Genomic DNA, 26,380 nt, shown 5'->3' on the forward strand with positions numbered 1-26,380 from the left:
AGTAGGAGCAGTAATGACCGCACACTACACACAGCACTGTGCACATTCATGCTGTGTCCTGTCACCTAGTAGCAGTAATGACCGCACACTACACACAGCACTGTGCACATTCATACTGTGTCCTGTCACCTAGTAGCAGTAATGACCGCACACTACACACAGCACTGTGCACATTCATACTGTGTCCTGTCACCTAGTAGGAGCAGTAATGACCGCACACTACACACAGCACTGTGCACATTCATACTACGTCCTGTCACCTAGTAGGGGCAGTAATGACCCCACACTACACACAGCACTGTGCACATTCATACTACGTCCTGTCACCTAGTAGGGGCAGTAATGACCCCACACTACACACAGCACTGTGCACATTCATACTACGTCCTGTCACCTAGTAGGGGCAGTAATGACCCCACACTACACACAGCACTGTGCACATTCATACTACGTCCTGTCACCTAGTAGGGGCAGTAATGACCGCACACTACACACAGCACTGTGCACATTCATGCTGCGTCCTGTCACCTAGTAGGAGCAGTAATGGCCGCACACTACACACAGCGCTGTGCACATTCATGCTGTGTCCTGTCACCTAGTAGGAGCAGTAATGACCGCACACTACACACAGCACTGTGCACATTCATACTGCGTCCTGTCACCTAGTAGGGGCAGTAATGGCCGCACACTACACACAGCACTGTGCACATTCATGCTGTGTCCTGTCACCTAGTAGGAGCAGTAATGGCCGCACACTACACACAGCACTGTGCACATTCATGCTGTGTCCTGTCACCTAGTAGGGGCAGTAATGGCCGCACACTACACACAGCGCTGTGCACATTCATGCTGTGTCCTGTCACCTAGTAGGGGCAGTAATGACCGCACACTACACACAGCACTGTGCACATTCATGCTGTGTCCTGTCACCTAGTAGGAGCAGTAATGACCGCACACTACACACAGCACTGTGCACATTCATACTGTGTCCTGTCACCTAGTAGGAGCAGTAATGGCCGCACACTACACACAGCACTGTGCACATTCATGCTGTGTCCTGTCACCTAGTAGCAGTAATGACCGCACACTACACACAGCACTGTGCACATTCATACTGTGTGCTGTCACCTAGTAGCAGTAATGACCGCACACTACACACAGCACTGTGCACATTCATACTGTGTCCTGTCACCTAGTAGGAGCAGTAATGGCCGCACACTACACACAGCACTGTGCACATTCATGCTGTGTCCTGTCACCTAGTAGGGGCAGTAATGGCCGCACACTACACACAGCACTGTGCACATTCATACTGCGTCCTGTCACCTAGTAGGAGCAGTAATGGCCGCACACTACACACAGCACTGTGCACATTCATGCTGTGTCCTGTCACCTAGTAGGGGCAGTAATGGCCGCACACTACACACAGCACTGTGCACATTCATACTGCGTCCTGTCACCTAGTAGGAGCAGTAATGGCCGCACACTACACACAGCACTGTGCACATTCATGCTGTGTCCTGTCACCTAGTAGGGGCAGTAATGGCCGCACAATACACACAGCGCTGTGCACATTCATACTGTGTCCTGTCACCTAGTAGGGGCAGTAATGACCCCACACTACACACAGCACTGTGCACATTCATACTGTGTCCTGTCACCTAGTAGGAGCAGTAATGGCCGCACACTACACACAGCACTGTGCACATTCATGCTGTGTCCTGTCACCTAGTAGGGGCAGTAATGGCCGCACACTACACACAGCACTGTGCACATTCATACTGCGTCCTGTCACCTAGTAGGAGCAGTAATGGCCGCACACTACACACAGCACTGTGCACATTCATGCTGTGTCCTGTCACCTAGTAGGGGCAGTAATGGCCGCACAATACACACAGCGCTGTGCACATTCATACTGTGTCCTGTCACCTAGTAGGGGCAGTAATGACCCCACACTACACACAGCACTGTGCACATTCATACTGTGTCCTGTCACCTAGTAGGGGCAGTAATGGCCGCACACTACACACAGCACTGTGCACATTCATACTGCGTCCTGTCACCTAGTAGGGGCAGTAATGGCCGCACACTACACACAGCACTGTGCACATTCATGCTGTGTCCTGTCACCTAGTAGGGGCAGTAATGGCCGCACACTACACACAGCACTGTGCACATTCATGCTGTGTCCTGTCACCTAGTAGGAGCAGTAATGACCGCACACTACACACAGCACTGTGCACATTCATACTGTGTCCTGTCACCTAGTAGGAGCAGTAATGACCGCACACTACACACAGCACTGTGCACATTCATACTACGTCCTGTCACCTAGTAGGGGCAGTAATGGCCGCACACTACACACAGCACTGTGCACATTCATGCTGTGTCCTGTCACCTAGTAGGAGCAGTAATGACCGCACACTACACACAGCACTGTGCACATTCATGCTGTGTCCTGTCACCTAGTAGGAGCAGTAATGACCGCACACTACACACAGCACTGTGCACATTCATACTGTGTCCTGTCACCTAGTAGGGGCAGTAATGGCCGCACACCACACACAGCACTGTGCACATTCATGCTGTGTCCTGTCACCTAGTAGGAGCAGTAATGGCCGCACACCACACACAGCACTGTGCACATTCATGCTGTGTACTGTCACCTAGTAGGGGCAGTAATGACCGCACACTACACACAGCACTGTGCACATTCATACTGCGTCCTGTCACCTAGTAGGAGCAGTAATGGCCGCACACTACACACAGCACTGTGCACATTCATGCTGTGTCCTGTCACCTAGTAGGAGCAGTAATGGCCGCACACTACACACAGCACTGTGCACATTCATGCTGTGTCCTGTCACCTAGTAGGAGCAGTAATGGCCGCACACTACACACAGCACTGTGCACATTCATACTGTGTCCTGTCACCTAGTAGGAGCAGTAATGGCCGCACACTACACACAGCACTGTGCACATTCATGCTGTGTCCTGTCACCTAGTAGGGGCAGTAATGGCCGCACACTACACACAGCACTGTGCACATTCATACTGTGTCCTGTCACCTAGTAGGGGCAGTAATGGCCGCACACTACACACAGCACTGTGCACATTCATACTGTGTCCTGTCACCTAGTAGGGGCAGTAATGGCCGCACACTACACACAGCACTGTGCACATTCATAGTGTGTCCTGTCACCTAGTAGGGGCAGTAATGGCCGCACACTACACACAGCACTGTGCACATTCATGCTGTGTCCTGTCACCTAGTAGGGGCAGTAATGGCCGCACACTACACACAGCACTGTGCACATTCATGCTGTGTCCTGTCACCTAGTAGGAGCAGTAATGACCGCACACTACACACAGCACTGTGCACATTCATACTGTGTCCTGTCACCTAGTAGGGGCAGTAATGGCCGCACACCACACACAGCACTGTGCACATTCATGCTGTGTCCTGTCACCTAGTAGGAGCAGTAATGGCCGCACACCACACACAGCACTGTGCACATTCATGCTGTGTACTGTCACCTAGTAGGGGCAGTAATGACCGCACACCACACACAGCACTGTGCACATTCATACTGTGTCCTGTCACCTAGTAGGAGCAGTACTGACCGCACACCACACACAGCACTGTGCACATTCATACTGCGTCCTGTCACCTAGTAGGGGCAGTAATGGCCGCACACTACACACAGCACTGTGCACATTCATACTGTGTCCTGTCACCTAGTAGGAGCAGTAATGGCCGCACACCACACACAGCACTGTGCACATTCATACTGTGTCCTGTCACCTAGTAGGAGCAGTACTGACCGCACACTACACACAGCACTGTGCACATTCATACTGCGTCCTGTCACCTAGTAGGGGCAGTAATGGCCGCACACTACACACAGCACTGTGCACATTCATACTGTGTCCTCTCACCTAGTAGGGGCAGTAATGGCCGCACACCACACACAGCACTGTGCACATTCATGCTGTGTCCTGTCACCTAGTAGGAGCAGTAATGGCCGCACACTACACACAGCACTGTGCACATTCATGCTGTGTCCTGTCACCTAGTAGGAGCAGTAATGACCGCACACTACACACAGCACTGTGCACATTCATACTGCGTCCTGTAACCTAGTAGGAGCAGTAATGACCGCACACTACACACAGCACTGTGCACATTCATACTACGTCCTGTCACCTAGTAGGGGCAGTAATGACCGCACACTACACACAGCACTGTGCACATTCATACTACGTCCTGTCACCTAGTAGGGGCAGTAATGACCCCACACTAGACACAGCACTGTGCACATTCATACTACGTCCTGTCACCTAGTAGGGGCAGTAATGACCCCACACTACACACAGCACTGTGCACATTCATACTACGTCCTGTCACCTAGTAGGGGCAGTAATGACCCCACACTACACACAGCACTGTGCACATTCATACTACGTCCTGTCACCTAGTAGGGGCAGTAATGACCCCACACTACACACAGCACTGTGCACATTCATACTACGTCCTGTCACCTAGTAGGGGCAGTAATGACCCCACACTACACACAGCACTGTGCACATTCATACTACGTCCTGTCACCTAGTAGGGGCAGTAATGACCCCACACTACACACAGCACTGTGCACATTCATACTACGTCCTGTCACCTAGTAGGGGCAGTAATGACCGCACACTACACACAGCACTGTGCACATTCATGCTGCGTCCTGTCACCTAGTAGGAGCAGTAATGGCCGCACACTACACACAGCGCTGTGCACATTCATGCTGTGTCCTGTCACCTAGTAGGAGCAGTAATGACCGCACACTACACACAGCACTGTGCACATTCATACTGCGTCCTGTCACCTAGTAGGGGCAGTAATGGCCGCACACTACACACAGCACTGTGCACATTCATGCTGTGTCCTGTCACCTAGTAGGAGCAGTAATGGCCGCACACTACACACAGCACTGTGCACATTCATGCTGTGTCCTGTCACCTAGTAGGGGCAGTAATGGCCGCACACTACACACAGCGCTGTGCACATTCATGCTGTGTCCTGTCACCTAGTAGGGGCAGTAATGACCGCACACTACACACAGCACTGTGCACATTCATGCTGTGTCCTGTCACCTAGTAGGAGCAGTAATGACCGCACACTACACACAGCACTGTGCACATTCATACTGTGTCCTGTCACCTAGTAGGAGCAGTAATGGCCGCACACTACACACAGCACTGTGCACATTCATGCTGTGTCCTGTCACCTAGTAGCAGTAATGACCGCACACTACACACAGCACTGTGCACATTCATACTGTGTGCTGTCACCTAGTAGCAGTAATGACCGCACACTACACACAGCACTGTGCACATTCATACTGTGTCCTGTCACCTAGTAGGAGCAGTAATGGCCGCACACTACACACAGCACTGTGCACATTCATGCTGTGTCCTGTCACCTAGTAGGGGCAGTAATGGCCGCACACTACACACAGCACTGTGCACATTCATACTGCGTCCTGTCACCTAGTAGGAGCAGTAATGGCCGCACACTACACACAGCACTGTGCACATTCATGCTGTGTCCTGTCACCTAGTAGGGGCAGTAATGGCCGCACACTACACACAGCACTGTGCACATTCATACTGCGTCCTGTCACCTAGTAGGAGCAGTAATGGCCGCACACTACACACAGCACTGTGCACATTCATGCTGTGTCCTGTCACCTAGTAGGGGCAGTAATGGCCGCACAATACACACAGCGCTGTGCACATTCATACTGTGTCCTGTCACCTAGTAGGGGCAGTAATGACCCCACACTACACACAGCACTGTGCACATTCATACTGTGTCCTGTCACCTAGTAGGAGCAGTAATGGCCGCACACTACACACAGCACTGTGCACATTCATGCTGTGTCCTGTCACCTAGTAGGGGCAGTAATGGCCGCACACTACACACAGCACTGTGCACATTCATACTGCGTCCTGTCACCTAGTAGGAGCAGTAATGGCCGCACACTACACACAGCACTGTGCACATTCATGCTGTGTCCTGTCACCTAGTAGGGGCAGTAATGGCCGCACAATACACACAGCGCTGTGCACATTCATACTGTGTCCTGTCACCTAGTAGGGGCAGTAATGACCCCACACTACACACAGCACTGTGCACATTCATACTGTGTCCTGTCACCTAGTAGGGGCAGTAATGGCCGCACACTACACACAGCACTGTGCACATTCATACTGCGTCCTGTCACCTAGTAGGGGCAGTAATGGCCGCACACTACACACAGCACTGTGCACATTCATGCTGTGTCCTGTCACCTAGTAGGGGCAGTAATGGCCGCACACTACACACAGCACTGTGCACATTCATGCTGTGTCCTGTCACCTAGTAGGAGCAGTAATGACCGCACACTACACACAGCACTGTGCACATTCATACTGTGTCCTGTCACCTAGTAGGAGCAGTAATGGCCGCACACTACACACAGCACTGTGCACATTCATACTGCGTCCTGTCACCTAGTAGGAGCAGTAATGGCCGCACACTACACACAGCACTGTGCACATTCATGCTGTGTCCTGTCACCTAGTAGGGGCAGTAATGGCCGCACACTACACACAGCACTGTGCACATTCATACTACGTCCTGTCACCTAGTAGGAGCAGTAATGACCGCACACCACACACAGCACTGTGCACATTCATACTGCGTCCTGTCACCTAGTAGGAGCAGTAATGGCCGCACACTACACACAGCACTGTGCACATTCATGCTGTGTCCTGTCACCTAGTAGGAGCAGTAATGGCCGCACACTACACACAGCACTGTGCACATTCATACTGTGTCCTGTCACCTAGTAGGGGCAGTAATGGCCGCACACTACACACAGCACTGCAGGAAAAGACAGCAGACACCCCGCCCCCACTGTACGCGCTGACGTCACCGCACACACCCTCAGAACGTGCTGGCCCGCAATAAATGAAAGCGGGTGGGCGGGGCTTCGAGCACCGGAAATTGCGTTTGGAGCGGGAGCTGAGCCCAAGCTCCGGGAGGAGGTGATAGCGATAAAGGAGGGGTGCATGACGTCACGGCGGCCATTACGCGGAGCAGGACAGGCTGGGAGGTGACGAGCCGGCGCTCCGAGGAGAAGCTGCATTCTCTGCGGACTCTGGGATCTGATTGGTGTCGGGCCGCTCCGATCCCCGGATTGTTCTCCCTTGCGGGGCCGTCACACGGCTGTGACATCGCGTTTTTTGGCTCCGGTTAGATTAGACCGCCTCTGACAGCAGCCTCTGTGGTCCTTCCCCCGGCCCAGCGGCCACAGCCCGGCTTCCCCTCAGCATGGACGAGAAGGCGTTCACCAAGGAGCTGGATCAATGGATCGAGCAGCTGAATGAATGTAAGCAGCTGTCGGAGAGCCAGGTGAAGACGCTGTGTGAGAAGGTGAGGACCGGCGGCGGCACTGACATGGGACTGCTTGTCCCGGGGTCTTCAGGTCCCGGCATGGCCAGGCCTCGGGGAGAGCGGGGGGACGGGGCAGGCGCCGCCGGAGAATACTGCAGGTGTGGCCGGCGCGGGCCGGGCACCTATCACCGGCGGGCTGATGGCGGCACACTGCCCGGTGCTGTCCTGCGGACTGGAGCGCATCTCATGGCGTCCGCTCCTAAGATGGCGGCGACTGCTCCTCCCGCCCCCTCCGCAGGAATGCGTACACCGCCGTGAGGAGAGGACTGGATAGTGTGCTCGTGAGGGGAGGCCGGGTGTACAGTGTGTGCTGGGGAGGGGAGGCCGGGTGTACAGTGTGTGCTGGGAGGGGAGGCCGGGTGTACAGTGTGTGCTGGGAGGGGAGGCCGGGTGTACAGTGTGTGCTGTGAGGGGAGGCCGGGTGTACAGTGTGTGCTGGGAGGGGAGGCCGGGTGTACAGTGTGTGCTGGGAGGGGAGGCCGGGTGTACAGTGTGTGCTGGGAGGGGAGGCCGGGGGTACAGTGTGTGCTGGGGAGGGGAGGCCGGGTGTACAGTGTGTGCTGGGGAGGGGAGGCCGGGTGTACAGTGTGTGCTGGGGAGGGGAGGCCGGGTGTACAGTGTGTGCTGGGAGGGGAGGCCGGGGGTACAGTGTGTGCTGGGGAGGGGAGGCCGGGTGTACACTGTACAGTGTGTGCTGGGGAGGGGAGGCAGGGGGTACAGTGTGTGCTGGGGAGGGGAGGCCGGGTGTACAGTGTGTGCTGGGGAGGGGAGGCCGGGTGTACAGTGTGTGCTGGGGAGGGGAGGCCGGGTGTACACTGTACAGTGTGTGCTGGGAGGGGAGGCCGGGTGTACAGTGTGTGCTGGGAGGGGAGGCCGGGGGTACAGTGTGTGCTGGGGAGGGGAGGCCGGGTGTACAGTGTGTGCTGGGAGGGGAGGCCGGGTGTACAGTGTGTGCTGGGAGGGGAGGCCGGGTGTACAGTGTGTGCTGGGAGGGGAGGCCGGGTGTACAGTGTGTGCTGGGAGGGGAGGCCGGGGGTACAGTGTGTGCTGGGGAGGGGAGGCCGGGTGTACACTGTACAGTGTGTGCTGGGAGGGGAGGCAGGGGGTACAGTGTGTGCTGGGGAGGGGAGGCCGGGTGTACAGTGTGTGCTGGGGAGGGGAGGCCGGGTGTACAGTGTGTGCTGGGGAGGGGAGGCCGGGTGTACACTGTACAGTGTGTGCTGGGAGGGGAGGCCGGGTGTACAGTGTGTGCTGTGAGGGGAGGCCGGGTGTACACTGTACAGTGTGTGCTGGGAGGGGAGGCCGGGTGTACACTGTACAGTGTGTGCTGGGAGGGGAGGCCGGGGTGTACAGTGTGTGCTGGGAGGGGAGGCCGGGGTGTACAGTGTGTGCTGGGAGGGGAGGCCGGGGGTACAGTGTGTGCTGGGAGGGGAGGCCGGGTGTACACTGTACAGTGTGTGCTGGGAGGGGAGGCCGGGTGTACACTGTACAGTGTGTGCTGGGAGGGGAGGCCGGGTGTACACTGTACAGTGTGTGCTGGGAGGGGAGGCCGGGTGTACAGTGTGTGCTGGGAGGGGAGGCCGGGTGTACAGTGTGTGCTGGGAGGGGAGGCCGGGTGTACACTGTACAGTGTGTGCTGGTAGGGGAGGCCGGGTGTAGTGTGTGCTGGGAGGGGAGGCCGGGTGTACAGTGTGTGCTGGGAGGGGAGGCCGGGGGTACAGTGTGTGCTGGGAGGGGAGGCCGGGGGTACAGTGTGTGCTGGGAGGGGAGGCCGGGGGTACAGTGTGTGCTGGGAGGGGAGGCCGGGTGTACACTGTACAGTGTGTGCTGGGAGGGGAGGCCGGGTGTACAGTGTGTGCTGTGAGGGGAGGCCGGGTGTACACTGTACAGTGTGTGCTGGGAGGGGAGGCCGGGTGTACACTGTACAGTGTGTGCTGGGAGGGGAGGCCGGGGGTACAGTGTGTGCTGTGAGGGGAGGCCGGGTGTACACTGTACAGTGTGTGCTGGGAGGGGAGGCCGGGTGTACACTGTACAGTGTGTGCTGGGAGGGGAGGCCGGGTGTACACTGTACAGTGTGTGCTGGGAGGGGAGGCCGGGTGTACACTGTACAGTGTGTGCTGGGAGGGGAGGCCGGGGGTACAGTGTGTGCTGTGAGGGGAGGCCGGGTGTACACTGTACAGTGTGTGCTGGGAGGGGAGGCCGGGTGTACACTGTACAGTGTGTGCTGGGAGGGGAAGCCGGGTGTACAGTGTGTGCTGTGAGGGGAGGCCGGGTGTACACTGTACAGTGTGTGCTGGGAGGGGAGGCCGGGTGTACACTGTACAGTGTGTGCTGGGAGGGGAGGCCGGGTGTACAGTGTGTGCTGGGAGGGGAGGCCGGGGGTACAGTGTGTGCTGTGAGGGGAGGCCGGGTGTACACTGTACAGTGTGTGCTGGGAGGGGAGGCCGGGTGTACACTGTACAGTGTGTGCTGGGAGGGGAGGCCGGGGGTACAGTGTGTGCTGGGAGGGGAGGCCGGGTGTACACTGTACAGTGTGTGCTGGGAGGGGAGGCCGGGTGTACACTGTACAGTGTGTGCTGGGAGGGGAGGCCGGGTGTACACTGTACAGTGTGTGCTGGGAGGGGAGGCCGGGTGTACACTGTACAGTGTGTGCTGGGAGGGGAGGCCGGGTGTACAGTGTGTGCTGGGAGGGGAGGCCGGGTGTACAGTGTGTGCTGGGGAGGGGAGGCCGGGTGTACAGTGTGTGCTGGGGAGGGGAGGCCGGGTGTACAGTGTGTGCTGGGGAGGGGAGGCCGGGTGTACAGTGTGTGCTGGGGAGGGGAGGCCGGGTGTACAGTGTGTGCTGGGGAGGGGAGGCCGGGTGTACAGTGTGTGCTGGGGAGGGGAGGCCGGGTGTACAGTGTGTGCTGGGGAGGGGAGGCCGGGTGTACAGTGTGTGCTGGGGAGGGGAGGCCGGGTGTACAGTGTGTGCTGGGGAGGGGAGGCCGGGTGTACAGTGTGTGCTGGGGAGGGGAGGCCGGGTGTACAGTGTGTGCTGGGGAGGGGAGGCCGGGTGTACAGTGTGTGCTGGGGAGGGGAGGCCGGGTGTACAGTGTGTGCTGGGGAGGGGAGGCCGGGTGTACAGTGTGTGCTGGGGAGGGGAGGCCGGGTGTACAGTGTGTGCTGGGGAGGGGAGGCCGGGTGTACAGTGTGTGCTGGGGAGGGGAGGCCGGGTGTACAGTGTGTGCTGGGGAGGGGAGGCCGGGTGTACAGTGTGTGCTCGGGAGGGGAGGCCGGGTGTACAGTGTGTGCTCGTGAGGGGAGGCCGGGGGTACAGTGTGTGCTGGGGAGGGGAGGCCGGGTGAGTAGATGTGTAAAGCATTTTGTCATGTGTTCTTTGTGGTGGGGCGGCTCACGGCCTCCTCTGTACGATGTGACTCGCCTGGTGCTGTGCGGTGTGGTGGCTCATGCCCTCTGTACGATGTGACGCGGCAGCTCACGGCTTCCTCTGCACTATGGTGCGCATGGTGCTGTGTGGTGCGGCGGATCGTGTACGGGGATATAGTGTGCCCATCACTCCGGTAGATGGTGTATCTCCATCGTAGCTTTCCTAGTAGTTATGATGATCCTTCTAGACAGTCATGCATTATGCTATTCCTTCTGTGCACAGGCATTCGTCAGGTGTGGGCCTCTTACCCTGCCCATGTGCACCAGCTAACTGCAATGGTGTGGCACAGCTGGGAGATGATGGGTACCCAGTGCCAATCCCACGTGATACTTCATTTATTTCTGATCTGCCTGTTTTGTCCGGTATATTGATAGCCTGTCCTAACCTCGTGTACCCAATCTTCATGTTCATCGTTGATCAGGCTGTGGGTCAGGTGTGTTGTCTTACACCAGTGGGATTTGCAGATACTACTATATTGGGGTCCCACATTATGCAGGGTGGCAGTGACGTATTCCACTATATGGGCACATATTGCACATTGCTGAGGACAGGCGCTCTGTGGGTATGGCTGGCGCTCTGTGGGTATGGCTGGCGCTCTGTGGGTATGGCTGGCGCTCTGTGGGTATGGCTGGCGCTCTGTGGGTATGGCTGGCGCTCTGTGGGTATGGCTGGCGCTTGTGCTGGGACAACATGTGTTCTGGCATCTCTGGGTTTGTGCAGGGCTTTGTGGGGTCTCCACACTTGCACAGATCTATTGGCATATTCTGTGTAGATGGGGATTAGGATGCGTAAGTCGGAGTTGTTGTGACCTTACTGCTGTATGGACGGTGTCTCGGGGTGGAGGATCTGTATGGGACGGTGTGGGTTGCACCCTAATGTCCCATCACGGAGTCTATGTAACCTCAGTACTGTCATGCATGGCCTGTGACATGTCAGATGTCCCACTAGCAGCTTGTGCTTTCTCAGAAATGGTCTGAACTCTCAGATGGCACAAAGCCACTTGTGTCTAGCGCTCTAATCCATGAGATAGCGCCACTCTGAGGATGGGTCCTGTACCACTCACATTTTATATCCTGCAGTTATGCCATGGATTTCAGGAGATGAAATTAACCTTTTAAGCTGTGTAACAGCAGTTGCACCGATTGCAGAATGACTTTGAAAGCGGAAGCCCTAGTACCTTTGCTGGCTTTGGTTGTCCCCATGTGTCTAGGGCAGATATCCCCTTTTCGTGTCCTGTCTGATACCGGGAACTCGTTACCTAAGCAGATGTCCCTTGGTGTTCCCATAGCTACCATGAAGCCTAAGTTTCGGCCTCCACCAGTTTGTGGTGACGCCATGCGGTACAGCTCCATTGTGTAAATCTAACCTAGTGTCATAAATTGGGGGGTGGGGGTATCCTGTCCAGTGGCGGTCTCCCCCAGACTTGTTGTGACTTGTGGACATCCATCAATCTCTCGTCAGTTTCCTTTCCATGCAGCCCCACCATAGGGGGGACATCATGTCTTCTGTTCCTTTAGAGAAACATGTTTCCTAATTGGCTTCATACAGATGTGTAAATTCCTTAGTATTTGGCCAGAGGCTGTCCCCAAGGGGCTGGGGGGACTGAAGAGGAAAAGGTGACCGCGATCACTTAGGAGCAGTGATCTATTGGGCGGGACGTTAGATGCTGTTCATGTGTTTTGTTTTTTTTGTTGGCTGCAAGCTGGGACTGGGACAAAGGCTGGGACTATTCTCCAGCTAAAGGCCTCGTACACATTAAAGGTACCGTCACACTAAGCAACGTCGCCAGCGATCTGTGACGTTGCAGCGTCCTAGGGAGCGATATCGCTGTATTTGACACGCAGCAGCGATCAGAATCCCGCTGTGAAATTGCTGGTCGCTGCTAGAAGGTCTGCACATTATTTGGTCGCTAGGTCGCCGTGTATCGCCGTGTTTGACGGCAAAAGCAACCATACCAGCGATATTTTACACTGGTAACCAGGGTAAACATCGGGTTACTAAGCGCAGGGCCGCGCTTAGTAACCCGATGTTTACCCTGGTTACCAGCGTAAAATGTAAAAAAAAACAAACAGTACATACTCACATGCTTCCCCCGGCGTCCGCTTCCCACACTGACTGAGCGCCGCAAATTGAAAGTGAAAGCACAGCACAGCGGTGACGTCACCGCTGTGCCCTGCTACTGCCGGCGCTCAGTCATTACAGGAAGCGGACGCCGGGGGACGCATGTAAGTATGTACTTATATTTTACGCTGGTAACCAGGGTAAACATCGGGTTACTAAGCGCGGCCCTGCGCTTAGCAACCCGATGTTTACCCTGGTTACCCGGGGACCTCGGCATCGTTGGTCGCTGGAGAGCGGTCTGTGTGACAGCTCTCCAGCGACCACACAGCGACGCTGCAGCGATCGGCATTGCTGTCGCTATCGCTGCAGCGTCGCTAAAGGTACCGTCACACTAGGCGATATCGCCAGCAATCCGTGACGTTGCAGCGACCTGGATGGCGATATCGCTGTATTTGACACGCAGCAGCGATCTGGATCCCGCTGTGAAATTGCTGGTCGCTGCTAGAAGGTCTGCACATTATTTGGTCGCTAGGTCGCCGTGTATCGCCGTGTTTGACAGCAAAAGCGACGATACCAGCGATATTTTACACTGGTAACCAGGGTAAACATCGGGTTACTAAGCGCAGGGCCGCGCTTAGTAACCCGATGTTTACCCTGGTTACCAGCGTAAAAGTTAAAAAAACAAACAGTACATACTCACCTGCGCGTCCCCCAGCCTCTGCTTCCTGACACTAAAGCGCCGGCCCTAAACTGAAAGTGAAAGCAACAGCGGTGACGTCACCGCTCTGCTGTTAGGGCCGGAGCTCAGTCAGCGTCAGGATGCAGAGGCTGGGGGACGCGCAGGTGAGCATGTACTGTTTGTTTTTTTAACTTTTACGCTGGTAACCAGGGTAAACATCGGGTTACTAAGCGCGGCCCTGCGCTTAGCAACCCGATGTTTACCCTGGTTACCCGGGGACCTCGGCATCGCTGGTCGCTGGAGAGCGGTCTGTGTGACAGCTCTCCAGCGACCACACAGCGACGCTGCAGCGATCGGCATTGCTGTCGCTATCGCTGCAGCGTCGCTTAGTGTGACGGTACCATTAGTGTGACGGTACCCTAAAGGTACCCTGACTGAGCTCCGGCCCTACAGCAGAGCGGTGACGTCACCGCTGTGCTTTCACTTTCACTTTAGGGCCGGATCTCAGTCAGAGCAGGAAGCAGACGCTGGGAGACGCGCAGGTGAGCATGTACTGTTTGTTTTTTTTACTTTTACGCTGGTAACCAGGGTAAACATCGGGTTACTAAGCGCGGCCCTGCGCTTAGTAACCCGATGTTTACCCTGGTTACCAGTGTAAAACATCGCTGGTATCGTTGCTTTTGGTGTCAAACACAACGATACACGGCGATCGGACGACCAAATAAAGTTCTGGACTTTATTCAGCGACCAGCGACATCACAGCAGGATCCTGATCGCTGCTGCGTGTCAAACTAAACGATATCGCTAGCGAGGACGCTGCAACGTCACGGATCGCTAGCGATATCGTTTAGTGTGACGGTACCTTAAGGCTATGTGCACACATTGCGGATTGAGGTGCAGAATTTTCTGCACAAAATCCGCATCTCCTGGCAGAAAACGCAGCTGCGGATTTTACACTTTTTTTTGTGGATTTTGTGCGTTTTTGCTGCAGATTTTCTGCTGATTTCATGCGTTTTTTTTACCCCTGTGGATTTTTATAATGGAAGGGTGCAGAAACGCTGCAGATCTGCACAAAATAAGTGATATGCTACTTCTTTAAATCTGCAGCGTTTTCCATGCGGAATTTTCCGCACCATTAACACAGCATTTTTTTTTCCTATTGATTTACATTGTACTGTACAGTAAATCACTCTGCGGATCTGCAGCGTTTCTGCGTGCAAAAAACCGCTGCGGATCCGCACTAAATCCGCATCGTGTGCACATAGCCTTAAAAGCTTTTGGCTGACTGCTCTCCTGTGTCTTGAGTGTAGAGATTAGTGGAATCTCAGGTCTGCCACTGAAACTCCAAGGAGCATATACTCCTCTGGACACTTTGGTCAGAGGAGAGTTGGAAAGTTACATCCACATGGGCGGTCAGCCGATCCCGATAACCTGTGTATAGGGCCATTAGACAGTCTGTACATGTATAAGGAACGACTACCTTGTAATGGCGGTCTGTCACTGGTCACTAGACCCTCCCATGTCAGAACTGATTTATTATCCATAATTTCTGCTCCATTAATCGGGCTATGTTTTTTTGCAGGCAAAAGAAATTTTGACGAAAGAATCAAACGTCCAAGAAGTACGATGCCCGGTAACTGTATGCGGAGATGTTCACGGACAGTTTCACGACCTCATGGAGTTGTTCAGAATTGGCGGCAAATCGCCAGATACAAACTATTTATTCATGGGAGACTATGTGGATAGAGGCTACTACTCGGTGGAGACTGTAACGCTACTTGTTGCACTAAAGGTATGAGTAGATTGTGCTTTGTGCTGGTCATCGCACCCGGCAATGGTTAAGAATCGTGACCCCCATGTTTTCTACATGGTCTGGCAACTTGCTGGACTTGCAGGGACTTGGGGAAGATCACATGTTACTTTTGTAAACATTTGCAATGTTTTTTCCCAGGTTCGGTATCGTGAACGTATCACTATTCTAAGAGGAAATCACGAAAGCAGGCAGATCACACAAGTATATGGGTTTTACGACGAATGTTTAAGAAAATATGGAAATGCAAACGTCTGGAAATACTTCACTGATCTGTTTGATTACCTTCCGCTAACTGCCTTAGTAGATGGCCAGGTAAGATTCTGAGGGGCTACCTCGCATAGCTAGGTGTGGGTACGCTTCTTACAGCCACTGAAAGTTTTCTATAGGTTTCATGTCCAAGTGTAAACATGATGTCCCTGTTTGAGGGTTTGTGCTTACTACCCTTGTTCAAGATGCATTGCTCACCACCGCAGGCAGCCACTTCATGTGTGCTATATGGTGTTCTGGCTATCCCGGTCAGTCCCCCATATATTAGGTACTGTGCTGCTTTTGCTGCAAGCCTCTGGTGTTCTGGGCTTATGGAGACCAGACAGTCCCTTTTTGTGGTCAGGTCCTAATAAAAATTGCCAGCTGAAATTTCTTCTAGGTATAGTTTTTCCCTATTAGTTGCTTACTAATTGGACCAGTATACTGCCCTGCTATAAATCCCACAGATTCGTGATGTCACTGAGGGAGACTAAAGGCCCCGTCTCACATAGCGAGATCGCTAGCGAGATCGCTGCTGAGTCACTAGTTTTGTGACGCAACAGCGACCTCAGTAGCGATCTCGCTATGTGTGACACGTACCAGCGATCAGGCCCCTGCTGCGAGATCGCTGGTCGTGTCGGAACGGCCTGGACCTTTTTTTGGTCGTTGAGGTCCCGCTGACATCGCTGAATCGGTGTGTGTGACACCGATCCAGCAATGTCTTCACTGGTAACCAGGGTAAACATCGGGTTACTAAGCGCAGGGCCGCGCTTAGTAACCCGATGTTTACCCTGGTTACCAGCGTAAATGTAAAAAAAACAAACAGTACATACTCACCATCTGTTGCCCGTCAGGTCCCTTGGCGTCTGCTTCCTGCTCTGACTGAGCCGCCGTAAAGTGAGAGCACAGCAGTGACGTCACCGCTGCGCTCTGCTCACTGTACGGCGGCTCAGTCAGAGCAGGAAGGAGACGGCAAGGGACCTGACGGACATCAGATGGTGAGTATGTACTGTTTGTTTTTTTTGGTAACCAGGGTAAACATCGGGTTACTAAGCGCGGCCCTGCGCTTAGTAACCCGATGTTTACCCTGGTTACCTGGGTGCTGCAGGGGGACTTCGGCATCGTTGAAGACAGTTTCAACGATGCCGAAGTCGTTCCCCTGATCGTTGGTCGCTGGAGAGAGCTGTCTGTGTGACAGCTCCCCAGCGACCACACAGCGACGCTGCAGCGATCAGCATCGTTGTCTGTATCGCTGCAGCGTCGCTGTGTGAGACGGGGCCTTTACAGTGGATCAATCATCCATTTTAGAGCCAATGAAGCATGACACGGTTGGGGCCGTGAGAAGGCAAGCTGTCTGCCTAGAGATCATGAAAAATGTTCTGATGCCTAGGAACATGGATCATTAGCGATTTGGACATGCATCTGAAGGGTCTGCTCTAGTAGTCCAGCAAATGTCCCTTCCTGTGCTGCATTTGAGGGTTGTTGGACAATCTGCCCCTTCTGAACTGCTACTGATGCTGGCATTAATCTCTGCATTGGTCTGTGGGCTTCTTCATGTTGGCATACTAGTGTTCAGCAGTCAGTAGTTGTAATCTAGATTGAGTCAAGGGGTTGACAGGACTTGGATATTGCTGACCTATCATTATTGCAGCCCACTTTATGATCAGGATGTCCACTATTTAGGGAGCCAGAACAGTAAGGCTCTGTACACTGTAGTAGCCACTCTATTCTGTAGCTAAGGTCCTATTGAAGTGAATGTGATGTGAGCTGCAGTACCGAGAGTGGCCACTAGTGTAGTTGTGCTGTTCTGGCTCCGTACACTGTATATCTGCTGCTGAGGCTCAGACCCCCACACCCCATAATGGCTAAGGGATAGGTCTTCAGTATACAATTCTCAGACAACCCCTTTATGCTGGTCTGGCTTGTAGCCAATACAATAGTCCTGTGTAGTTCACGGAGACTTTTATAAAGATTGCTGTTGCGTGCCATTATAGCCGTACTTAGGACTTTGGAAGGGTGCGGTGTAAGGGATGACACTTTGTTTTGGTATGTGTCAGGTGCACTTTTTCCTGGCATCCGCACATCCCTTTGGTATGTAAAATATTTCAATGTCTTGTGTATTTCGGGTGTCTTCATCTCTTGTAAATGTTGGTTATCCAGGACGGTGCAGTAGGAGTGCTCCTGTTGTGCCTTCCTGTTTGTCACCGTTTATTAGAGGCTGGCTAATAATCCTCAGCTACTGCTTGGTGCAGCTTGAGCACCGGCTCGCTCGCCCGAGCTGTTGCCTCTTGAACCCTGCTGATAGCTGGCCACATAATGAGTGAAGTACTATAAAGTATCATTCCTAAACTGAGGTGACCAGAAATCATGTGCTATAACTGTCCTTCATCCACAGATCTTCTGTTTACACGGTGGATTGTCGCCTTCAATAGACACACTGGATCACATCCGCGCACTTGATCGTCTGCAGGAAGTCCCACATGAGGTAAGTGTTTAAAAGACTATTCCTTAATGTTCCCTCAGTGTTAGTTAAGTGCCTTATGGCATCTATGTACTGTAGTCAAGTCAGACGGGGTTCAACAGCTAAGTACCTTAACCCCTTAAATGTCACTATCCTTATTTTATCACTTTCAGTGATTCACAGCTACTTACCATTGGACGCCCTCCTCGAGGGGATGCACATTGACACTTCTAAGTGTCAGTGTCTGTAGATCTGCAGTGTCGGTCTGCTCACTTGTATGAGACTACTGCATTGTAGTTTGACTTTTTCCCCTTTTGCTCTTTCAGGGCCCAATGTGTGACTTGCTATGGTCCGATCCAGATGACCGTGGTGGCTGGGGTATTTCTCCTAGAGGTGCTGGATACACATTTGGACAAGACATCTCTGAAACGTTCAACCATGCCAATGGCCTTACCTTGGTATCTAGAGCCCATCAGTTGGTGATGGAGGTAAAATGGCTTAATGCCTTATCCGAAAATCCTAGATTAGTTTGTGCCCTTTACCTTATTCCCAGTTATTTTACATGTGGGCATAACATGCTGTAAACATTTGTCCTCTGATTTCAGGGATACAACTGGTGCCATGACCGGAATGTAGTGACTATTTTTAGTGCTCCAAATTATTGTTACCGCTGTGGTAACCAGGCTGCAATAATGGAACTTGATGACACTCTGAAATATTCATTGTAAGTACGACAACTACAGAAAGCATCCTAGCATGCCTTTTTATATGTGGTATAATATGGAGCAGACTTTGCTTTGTCAAGTTGAAAGTCTTTAACGTGTCAGGATGCAAGCATGTATTTTAGGGAGAGGGTGACTTTGAGACACGTGCACACTGCCACTACGGTATGTATTTGACGATCTGTCATAAATGTCAGGTACTAGTGTGCATGCTGACCATTCCTTTTTTATCCAAACGGGACAAAAGATCCCTGTTCCGATTGGTTAAACCCTGAGCAGTGATACATTAAACTCCTAACTTGTGGATAAGTGATAGTTAAGAAAATTGATCTACAAAACTCTGGCCATGTGCGTAATCCAGAGCACTGCGACACGTGTCCTACCTGTGGTATCCCCAGCACCACCTTTCAGTACAAAGCAGCCACGAGGTGATTACCCAAGATGTCAGTGGCCAAGTAATGAGGAGTTCCTAGAGGAAGACAGTTCAAAGAGCTCTGGTCTTGTGGTCATGGACCATAGATGTGGCTGCCTGTCTAGAAGCCTGTTGATCTATTTTGCTTATCTCTAGTGAGGAATGTGTTTTGTGGCCATTGTGACTAGCATCTTGCTAATAAGCAGGGCCGTGGAGTGGACCAACTCCTATAATAATTGGGTTCAGTAGTTCAATGCAGACTGTGCTGTAAATGTTTTCATTAGAATTTGGGAAAGTTAAGAATTGTCCTATAAATGTCTGTTCTGTTCCTGATTAAAGAATCTCTACTTTAGCTGAGATGAATCTGTGCTACACTTTACTTACTTTCTCAGTAGTGAGGCAGTGCTGTGGTGTTGTAGTAATGATGAATCTGTGCTGCACTTTATGTACGTGCTCAGTAGTGATCAGTGCTATGGAGTCGTAGCTGAGATGACTCTGTGCTGCACTTTATATACACTCACCGGCCACTTTATTAGGTACACCATGCTAGTAACGGGTTGGACCCCCTTTTGCCTTCAGAACTGCCTCAATTCTTCGTGGCATAGATTCAACAAGGTGCTGGAAGCATTCCTCAGAGATTTTGGTCCATATTGACATGATGGCATCACACAGTTGCCGCAGATTTGTCGGCTGCACATCCCAAAGATGCTCCATACAAGGCAGGATGGATCCATGCTTTCATGTTGTTTACGCCAAATTCTGACCCTACCATCCGAATGTCGCAGCAGAAATCGAGACTCATCAGACCAAGCAACGTTTTTCCAATCTTCTACTGTCCAATTTCGATGAGCTTGTACAAATTGTAGCCTCAGTTTCCTGTTCTTAGCTGAAAGGAGTGGTACCCGGTGTGGTCTTCTGCTGCTGTAGCCCATCTGCCTCAAAGTTCGACGCACTGTGCGTTCAGAGATGCTCTTAGGCCTACCTTGGTTGTAACGGGTGGCGATTTGAGTCACTGTTGCCTTTCTATCAGCTCGAACCAGTCTGCCCATTCTCCTCTGACCTCTGGCATCAACAAGGCATTTCCGCCCACAGAACTGCCGCTCACTGGATTTTTTTTCTTTTTCGGACCATTCTCTGTAAACCCTAGAGATGGTTGTGCGTGAAAATCCCAGTAGATCAGCAGTTTCTGAAATACTCAGACCAGCCCTTCTGGCACCAACAACCATGCCACGTTCAAAGGCACTCAAATCACCTTTCTTCCCCATACTGATGCTCGGTTTGAACTGCAGGAGATTGTCTTGACCATGTCTACATGCCTAAATGCACTGAGTTGCCGCCATGTGATTGGCTGATTAGAAATTAAGTGTTAACAAGAAGTTGGACAGGTGTACCTAATAAAGTGGCCGGTGAGTGTACATGCTCAGTAGTGATCAGTGCTGTGGAGTCGTAGCTGAGATGAATCTGTGCTGCACTTTATGTACATGCTCAGTAGTGATCAGTGCTGTGGAGTCGTAGCTGAGATGAATCTGTGCTGCACTTTATGTACATGCTCAGTAGTGATCAGTGCTGTGGAGTCGTAGCTGAGATGAATCTGTGCTGCACTTTATGTACATGCTCAGTAATGAGGCCGTGCTGTGGAGTGGGGGAAACTGAAGAGTCGGAGGATTCTTACTGATTCCACGGCACTGTTGCTAAGCGTGGCTTTGTACTTTGTATGGCTGGCCAGAACAGTGTGAGACCTTGGATATAGTTCTTCTCTGGTTAAACTGGTAATCTTGACATATTTTTATTTTTTCCCTCCAGCTTGCAGTTTGACCCAGCACCACGTAGAGGAGAACCACACGTGACTCGCCGCACCCCAGACTACTTCCTTTAAATGGAATTTTACACTTGTACAGTATTGCCACAAGCAGGATTTTGACCTGGGAGCCGAGAAGAGGAGCAGTAACTTCAGTCAGGAGAGAGTATTTGTCACACACGTACCGTTCTCAAATGGACCAAAAGATGTGCCATATACAAAAGCAAAGCCTCTCATCTCAACAGCCCGTGACCACATTAGAAAAGACCCGTTCATTGCATGCTGAAGTGACATGTCTGTCTGTCAAGGAAAACCAATCCCAGTTTTCTGGCACAGCACTACTTGTAGTTCCCTTTTTGCTTTCTGAGACTGCGGCAAAATTATGATGTAATCATTAACACTTCGTGAATCCAATTTTAACTCTCCATTTAGCAATAGCTTTACTCGGCATGATTGTAGGTAAGGATAGACAGTCTGGGAAACCCTTTCTCTCTGGGGGCCTGCAGCCATTGGGGGCTTCCTCCGTCAGTGTGAAGGGATATAAGGACCTTTTAAAGAATAAGTACCAAGGCCTTCATTGCCTCTTCTGTGACTTCAGAAATGTTTATTTTCAGGGAAAACAATCTAATTTAACTTTTTTTATATGTCCACCCATGCCCACAGTCTTGTTTTTCTTCCCATCTTCATTATTTTGTCACTCTTCATTGTTTTAGGTTAGTTTTGACAGATCTTTCTGTTACCATTGCAATCCAAGGCAGCAATGTTTTTTTTTTTTTTTTCTTTTTTTTTCATAATAAACTTGTGAACAAAGTAATAATGTGAAGCTTAATTTGTTCCTTCTACTTATACATGAAGAAAAGCAAAGACACGGTATTGGAACTGTATATGGGCTCCCGGAACCTAATAAACTTTTAAAGTGTACTTTTTTTTTTTCCCAGCAGCACATACAGTATGTGATGCATTATCATTTATGCGGCATTTTTCTATATTTCTCTCTGCAGGACAGGTCATGGTTTGTTCACACGTAGCATTACACTGCTGAGCTTTCAAAACCTTGGTTTTCCACTAAGGTAGAAAATCTATAGTGTATCGGGGTCAGTTCACACTTGTTTCCAGTGGATTTGCACTAAAATGCAGTCCCTTGCCAGAATAATGCAGCATAATACACATCTAGCCTGCGTTGAAGTGCAGTTTCTATGTATTTGGGTGAGAGCTGAAAATTTACATCCTGCAGATTAAACCAGGAAGTAATTAAGCAGCATGGGGTGAGCTTCCAGGAACTGCAAAATGCTACTTGGAAAACTGCAAAAAGCTGTGTGAACTAGCCCAAGCAGTAGCACAGTATTGGATGAAAATGTATCAAATGTTACAATGGGGAACATCTGCAACTGACCCGCAAGCCGAATTCAATAGGAAAGAAAGTCTTCCACTCTGGATTCTGCCGAGTACTGCCCAGAACGGTGGTATCATCCAGGCCCTCTAAGAAGAGTTGGTTAAAATAAAAAAGCTATGCCCCACTGCTGCCATCTACAGACCAACAAGAGCACCACCAGAGTTGTTTTTTATTTTTATGCCAGAGATGCAGAATTCCCCACACTCCCTGCGGTATGGGCAATTTGCCTTGGTTTTGCTGCAGGAGTATTTGCCCACTGTCTTCCCTCAAAAATCTCCAGGTGGGGAATGAACACAAGAGAAGCATGACATGGAGACATCGGAAGTAGTTTGGGCACCACAAATTGTCACATTGGCAAAATGAACCTTTTTAGAAAGGCGCTGAGGAGATATCAAGGACTTCTACTGTTTAGGTCCCGGTTAAGCTATGTGCACACGGTATCTGCACGAAAACTCTTGCAGTCATTTTCTTGAAGGGTCTTTGCCGGCATCCATACTTTGGGTATAGTGAGTGGGCAGCTACCAAATGAAGGTGCTGAAAGAATGATAGCCCTCCGCCGTCAGAAGAATAAAATAAAAGGGGGGGTCTCATGGCATCACAGAGCTTTAATTGCCATTTTATTTTGAATAATCTTTTATTTTTAGTGGTCATCTTGGGGTCCATTAAAGGTCAGCAGGACAACTGTAATTTTTACTTGAGTGGTAAAAACCGGTTCTGACCAACGCTGCTGGCGCCTTAACGGTTTTTCATTGGTTGATTCTGATATTGGCGGGCTATTTTTAGGTATAAAAAGTCCTGTTTTAGTTTACTTTCCCATTCTGTGGTCTGTGAAGAAAAAGATACCGGAGATGGAGATCTTAACTGCAGCAACTCCTTTCAAGAGCCGGCGAAGAAGATGGAGCGGAGTGGCTGAAGAGCGGTTTGGCTATAAAACCTCTGCTCACATCTTCCGATGCCATCTCCCTCCCCGCTGAGCCATGCACCCAGCCGGACCCTCTGTCAAAATCCACCTACACCGCCTTCTGCAAGCAGCCGTACAGGGAGCGGAGGCCTCCGGACACCCGCTCCTCCAGCAGCGTCGCCACCGAGGTCTGGCCGTTGGGCATGAGTTCCGTCTGGGAAGTCCCACCAACTGACCTCCAGGAAGTCTCGCAGCACGGTACTTCCATCCGCGTCATCAGGCTGCAACGTCATCTGGAGGTGTCAGGAAGACAAGGGAGCGATGCAGCCGTAAAAGCACTGCGGCAGCTCCTATCTCCATTGCCTTGCCAGTCCCATCCGCATACCAGCAGTGGCCTCGGATACACAATCACAGGATGAAGATGGAGACGCCCTGGCACCAGCTGACATGCAGCGCCGCTCTCCTAACACGGAGGGCTCCAGCGGGGGCTGCTCTGCAGATCAAGTCCAAGAAGATGTTCAATCCAGAAGGTGTGAGAATATTAATGTGCCCCTGTTTGTTTCCCATGTTCAATTTAAAAGCATTAAAGATGTGGTTGCTGAAGCATTATGTGAAGCTTTTAATCCTGCTTCACTTGCAGTTTCTAATGTTAATTCAATTGGTGACTCAATGTTAACTACCTCTTTAACCCCACAAAACCATTTTAAAGAAGCTCTTACCTGTGAACTCTCCCCTCTAGGTTTCCATCTAAGCTCTGCTACTAAAGAGCTTATATGGAGTAATCAATATGTTGACTTGTTTTCCCTCCTTCCTCGCAGAGAACAGCCCAATAAAATGGAAAAGCGTGATATAAAATCTGACTCATTAAAGCATGGCTCTATTAAGTCATTTAACAATTGGATCCAAGCTTTTTCCATTTATTCGGCAGTTCTTGGAGAAAAATTCCCTAACCTTTGTAGCAAATTATTCCAACATATCGATATAATTTTGTAAGCTTATTGTAATTTCGGTGGCCTCGCTTGGCTTAAAGGGAACCTGTCACCTGAATTTGTCGGGACCAGTTTTCAGTCATATGGGCGGGGTTTTGGGGTATTTGATTCACCCTTTCCTTACTCACTGGCTGCATGCTGGCTGCAATATTGGATTGAAGTTCATTGTCTGTCCTCCGTAGTACACGCCTGCGCAAGGCAAGATGCCTTGCGCGGGCGTGTACTACGGAGGACAGAGAATGAACTTCAATCCAATATTGCAGCCAGCGGGTAAGTAAAGGGTGAATCAAACACCCGAAAACCCCGCCCATATGACTGAAAACTGGTCCCGCCAAATTCAGGCGACAGGTTCCCTTTAACTATGATGAGGCCTTTAGGCAAAAACTAGCAGTTCATCCAGAGGTCAAATGGGGTTTAAAAGATGTAGGCCTTTGGATCAATTTAATGCTTCCTCAGAGACACTCTACGTTTAGACAGTCTTCAACAGCACCCCTTTAGAAGGGTGTTTATTTTGCCTTCAACAAGTCAGTTTGTAAATGGAGCAACAACTGCAGTTTTCGACATGAGTGCTCGTTTTATGGAGTGCGCATTTCCACGTCTAGATGCTTCAAAAAGCAATCTGCCCAACAATCAATCAAAGGAAGGGTAACAGGCCCATTCACTTCTCCCCCTTTCAAAATTTTTGGATTTCCCCTTTGGGTATTGTACCCAAAAAGAAATGGGTTCTTTTCGTCTCATTCATCATTTATCTTATCCTCAAAGCTCTTCATTAAATGATGAGGTAGACAAATCTGTATGTTCTGTAAACTACTCATCATTTAGTTACATAGTTATTAAGTTGAAGGAAGACTTTAAGTCCATCTTGTTCAGCCCATAGCCTAACCTAACATGTTGATCAAGAGGAAGGCAAAAAAAAACCCATGTGGCAAAGAGTAAGCTCCACATTGGGGAAAAAAAAATTCCTTCCCGACTCCACATATGGCAGTCAGACTAGTTCCCTGGATTAGCGCCCTATCAAGGAATCTAGTGTATATACCCTGTAACATTATACTTTTCAAGAAAGGCATCCAGTCCCCTCTTAAATTTAAGTAATGAATCACTCATTACAACATCATACGGCAGAGAGTTCCATAGTCTCACTGCTCTTACAGTAAAGAATCCGCGTCTGTTATTATGCTTAAACCTTCTTCCCTCCAGACGTAGAGGATGCCCCCTTGTCCCTGTCTCAGGTCTATGATTAAAAAGATGATCAGAAAGGTCTTTGTACTGTCCCCTCATATATTTATACATTAAAATAAGATCACCCCTTAGTCTTCGTTTTTTCTCTTTGCCACGACAGCACCCACTGAGAGAGGGGATCCGCCCCTAGGAACAGGAAACCCTACGGAGAGATAAAAGGGGCGGTGCCCCTCGCTCCCACAGTTTTGGTTTCCTGTTCCTACGGGAATCCACGGAGAGAAGAGGATACCCAGCCTGGATGCCGCTTGCGCAGTTTACCTTTGAGGACGGCAAGGGCTCCAGAGCTGGAAGCAGCGTCGGGGGTCCTGGCTCAGTTTCCCCCCTCTGCTGGCAGACGCCGTGAGGCCAGGACGGGCGGTTGCTGGCTCACGAGGTGCCATCCGGAATCGTCTGCAGGACAAGCGCTGTGGTACGGTCAGCGTCGCACCGTCCTCGGCGGGCGCATAGACAGCGTGGAGCCCCAGTGTATTCCCCCGGAAGTACAGGTAAGCTTCCGGGGTTATGGAGGAGGAGGACGGTGCCTGCGCTGATACCGGTGGCAGCGCAGGCGCATAGAGTATGGCCACGACCCGGAAGTGATTAGCACTTCCGGGTACAACCGGAAGAAGATGGCGGCCCCCATGTGAAAAGACGCCGGCGATATCGCTCCGGCGTCCACTATGGATTCTGCGCAGGACCCTGTGATGTCTTCTATTGAAGCCACCGCATCCACTCCACGCAGCCATGCCAGCACCAGCCGCTCTAAAC

At 51.5% G+C, this 26,380-nt stretch overlaps 1 protein-coding gene across 1 annotated transcript; it reads left to right on the plus strand.

The window, feature by feature from the left end:
• Positions 1-6,871: 6,871 nt before the first annotated feature.
• Positions 6,872-22,032, plus strand: PPP2CA (protein phosphatase 2 catalytic subunit alpha). Its single transcript, XM_077266054.1, has 7 exons — positions 6,872-7,471; positions 15,242-15,451; positions 15,611-15,784; positions 18,114-18,203; positions 18,506-18,667; positions 18,785-18,903; positions 21,117-22,032. Exons 1-7 carry the CDS (start codon positions 7,370-7,372, stop codon positions 21,187-21,189), a joined length of 930 nt encoding a protein of 309 aa, XP_077122169.1. The 5' UTR covers positions 6,872-7,369; the 3' UTR covers positions 21,190-22,032.
• Positions 22,033-26,380: the final 4,348 nt, after the last annotated feature.

This window comes from Ranitomeya variabilis, chromosome 5 (genome assembly GCF_051348905.1).
Source record: "Ranitomeya variabilis isolate aRanVar5 chromosome 5, aRanVar5.hap1, whole genome shotgun sequence".
Lineage (NCBI taxonomy): Eukaryota > Metazoa > Chordata > Amphibia > Anura > Dendrobatidae > Ranitomeya > Ranitomeya variabilis.

Bases quoted from the DNA above. Each gene is read 5' to 3' on its own strand.
- PPP2CA (XM_077266054.1), top strand. From the start codon at position 7,370: ATGGACGAGAAGGCGTTCACCAAGGAGCTGGATCAATGGATCGAGCAG. The intron at 15,452-15,610 runs GTATGAGTAGAT...GTTTTTTCCCAG, and splicing joins CGCTACTTGTTGCACTAAAG to GTTCGGTATCGTGAACGTAT. The intron at 18,668-18,784 runs GTAAAATGGCTT...CTCTGATTTCAG, and splicing joins CCCATCAGTTGGTGATGGAG to GGATACAACTGGTGCCATGA.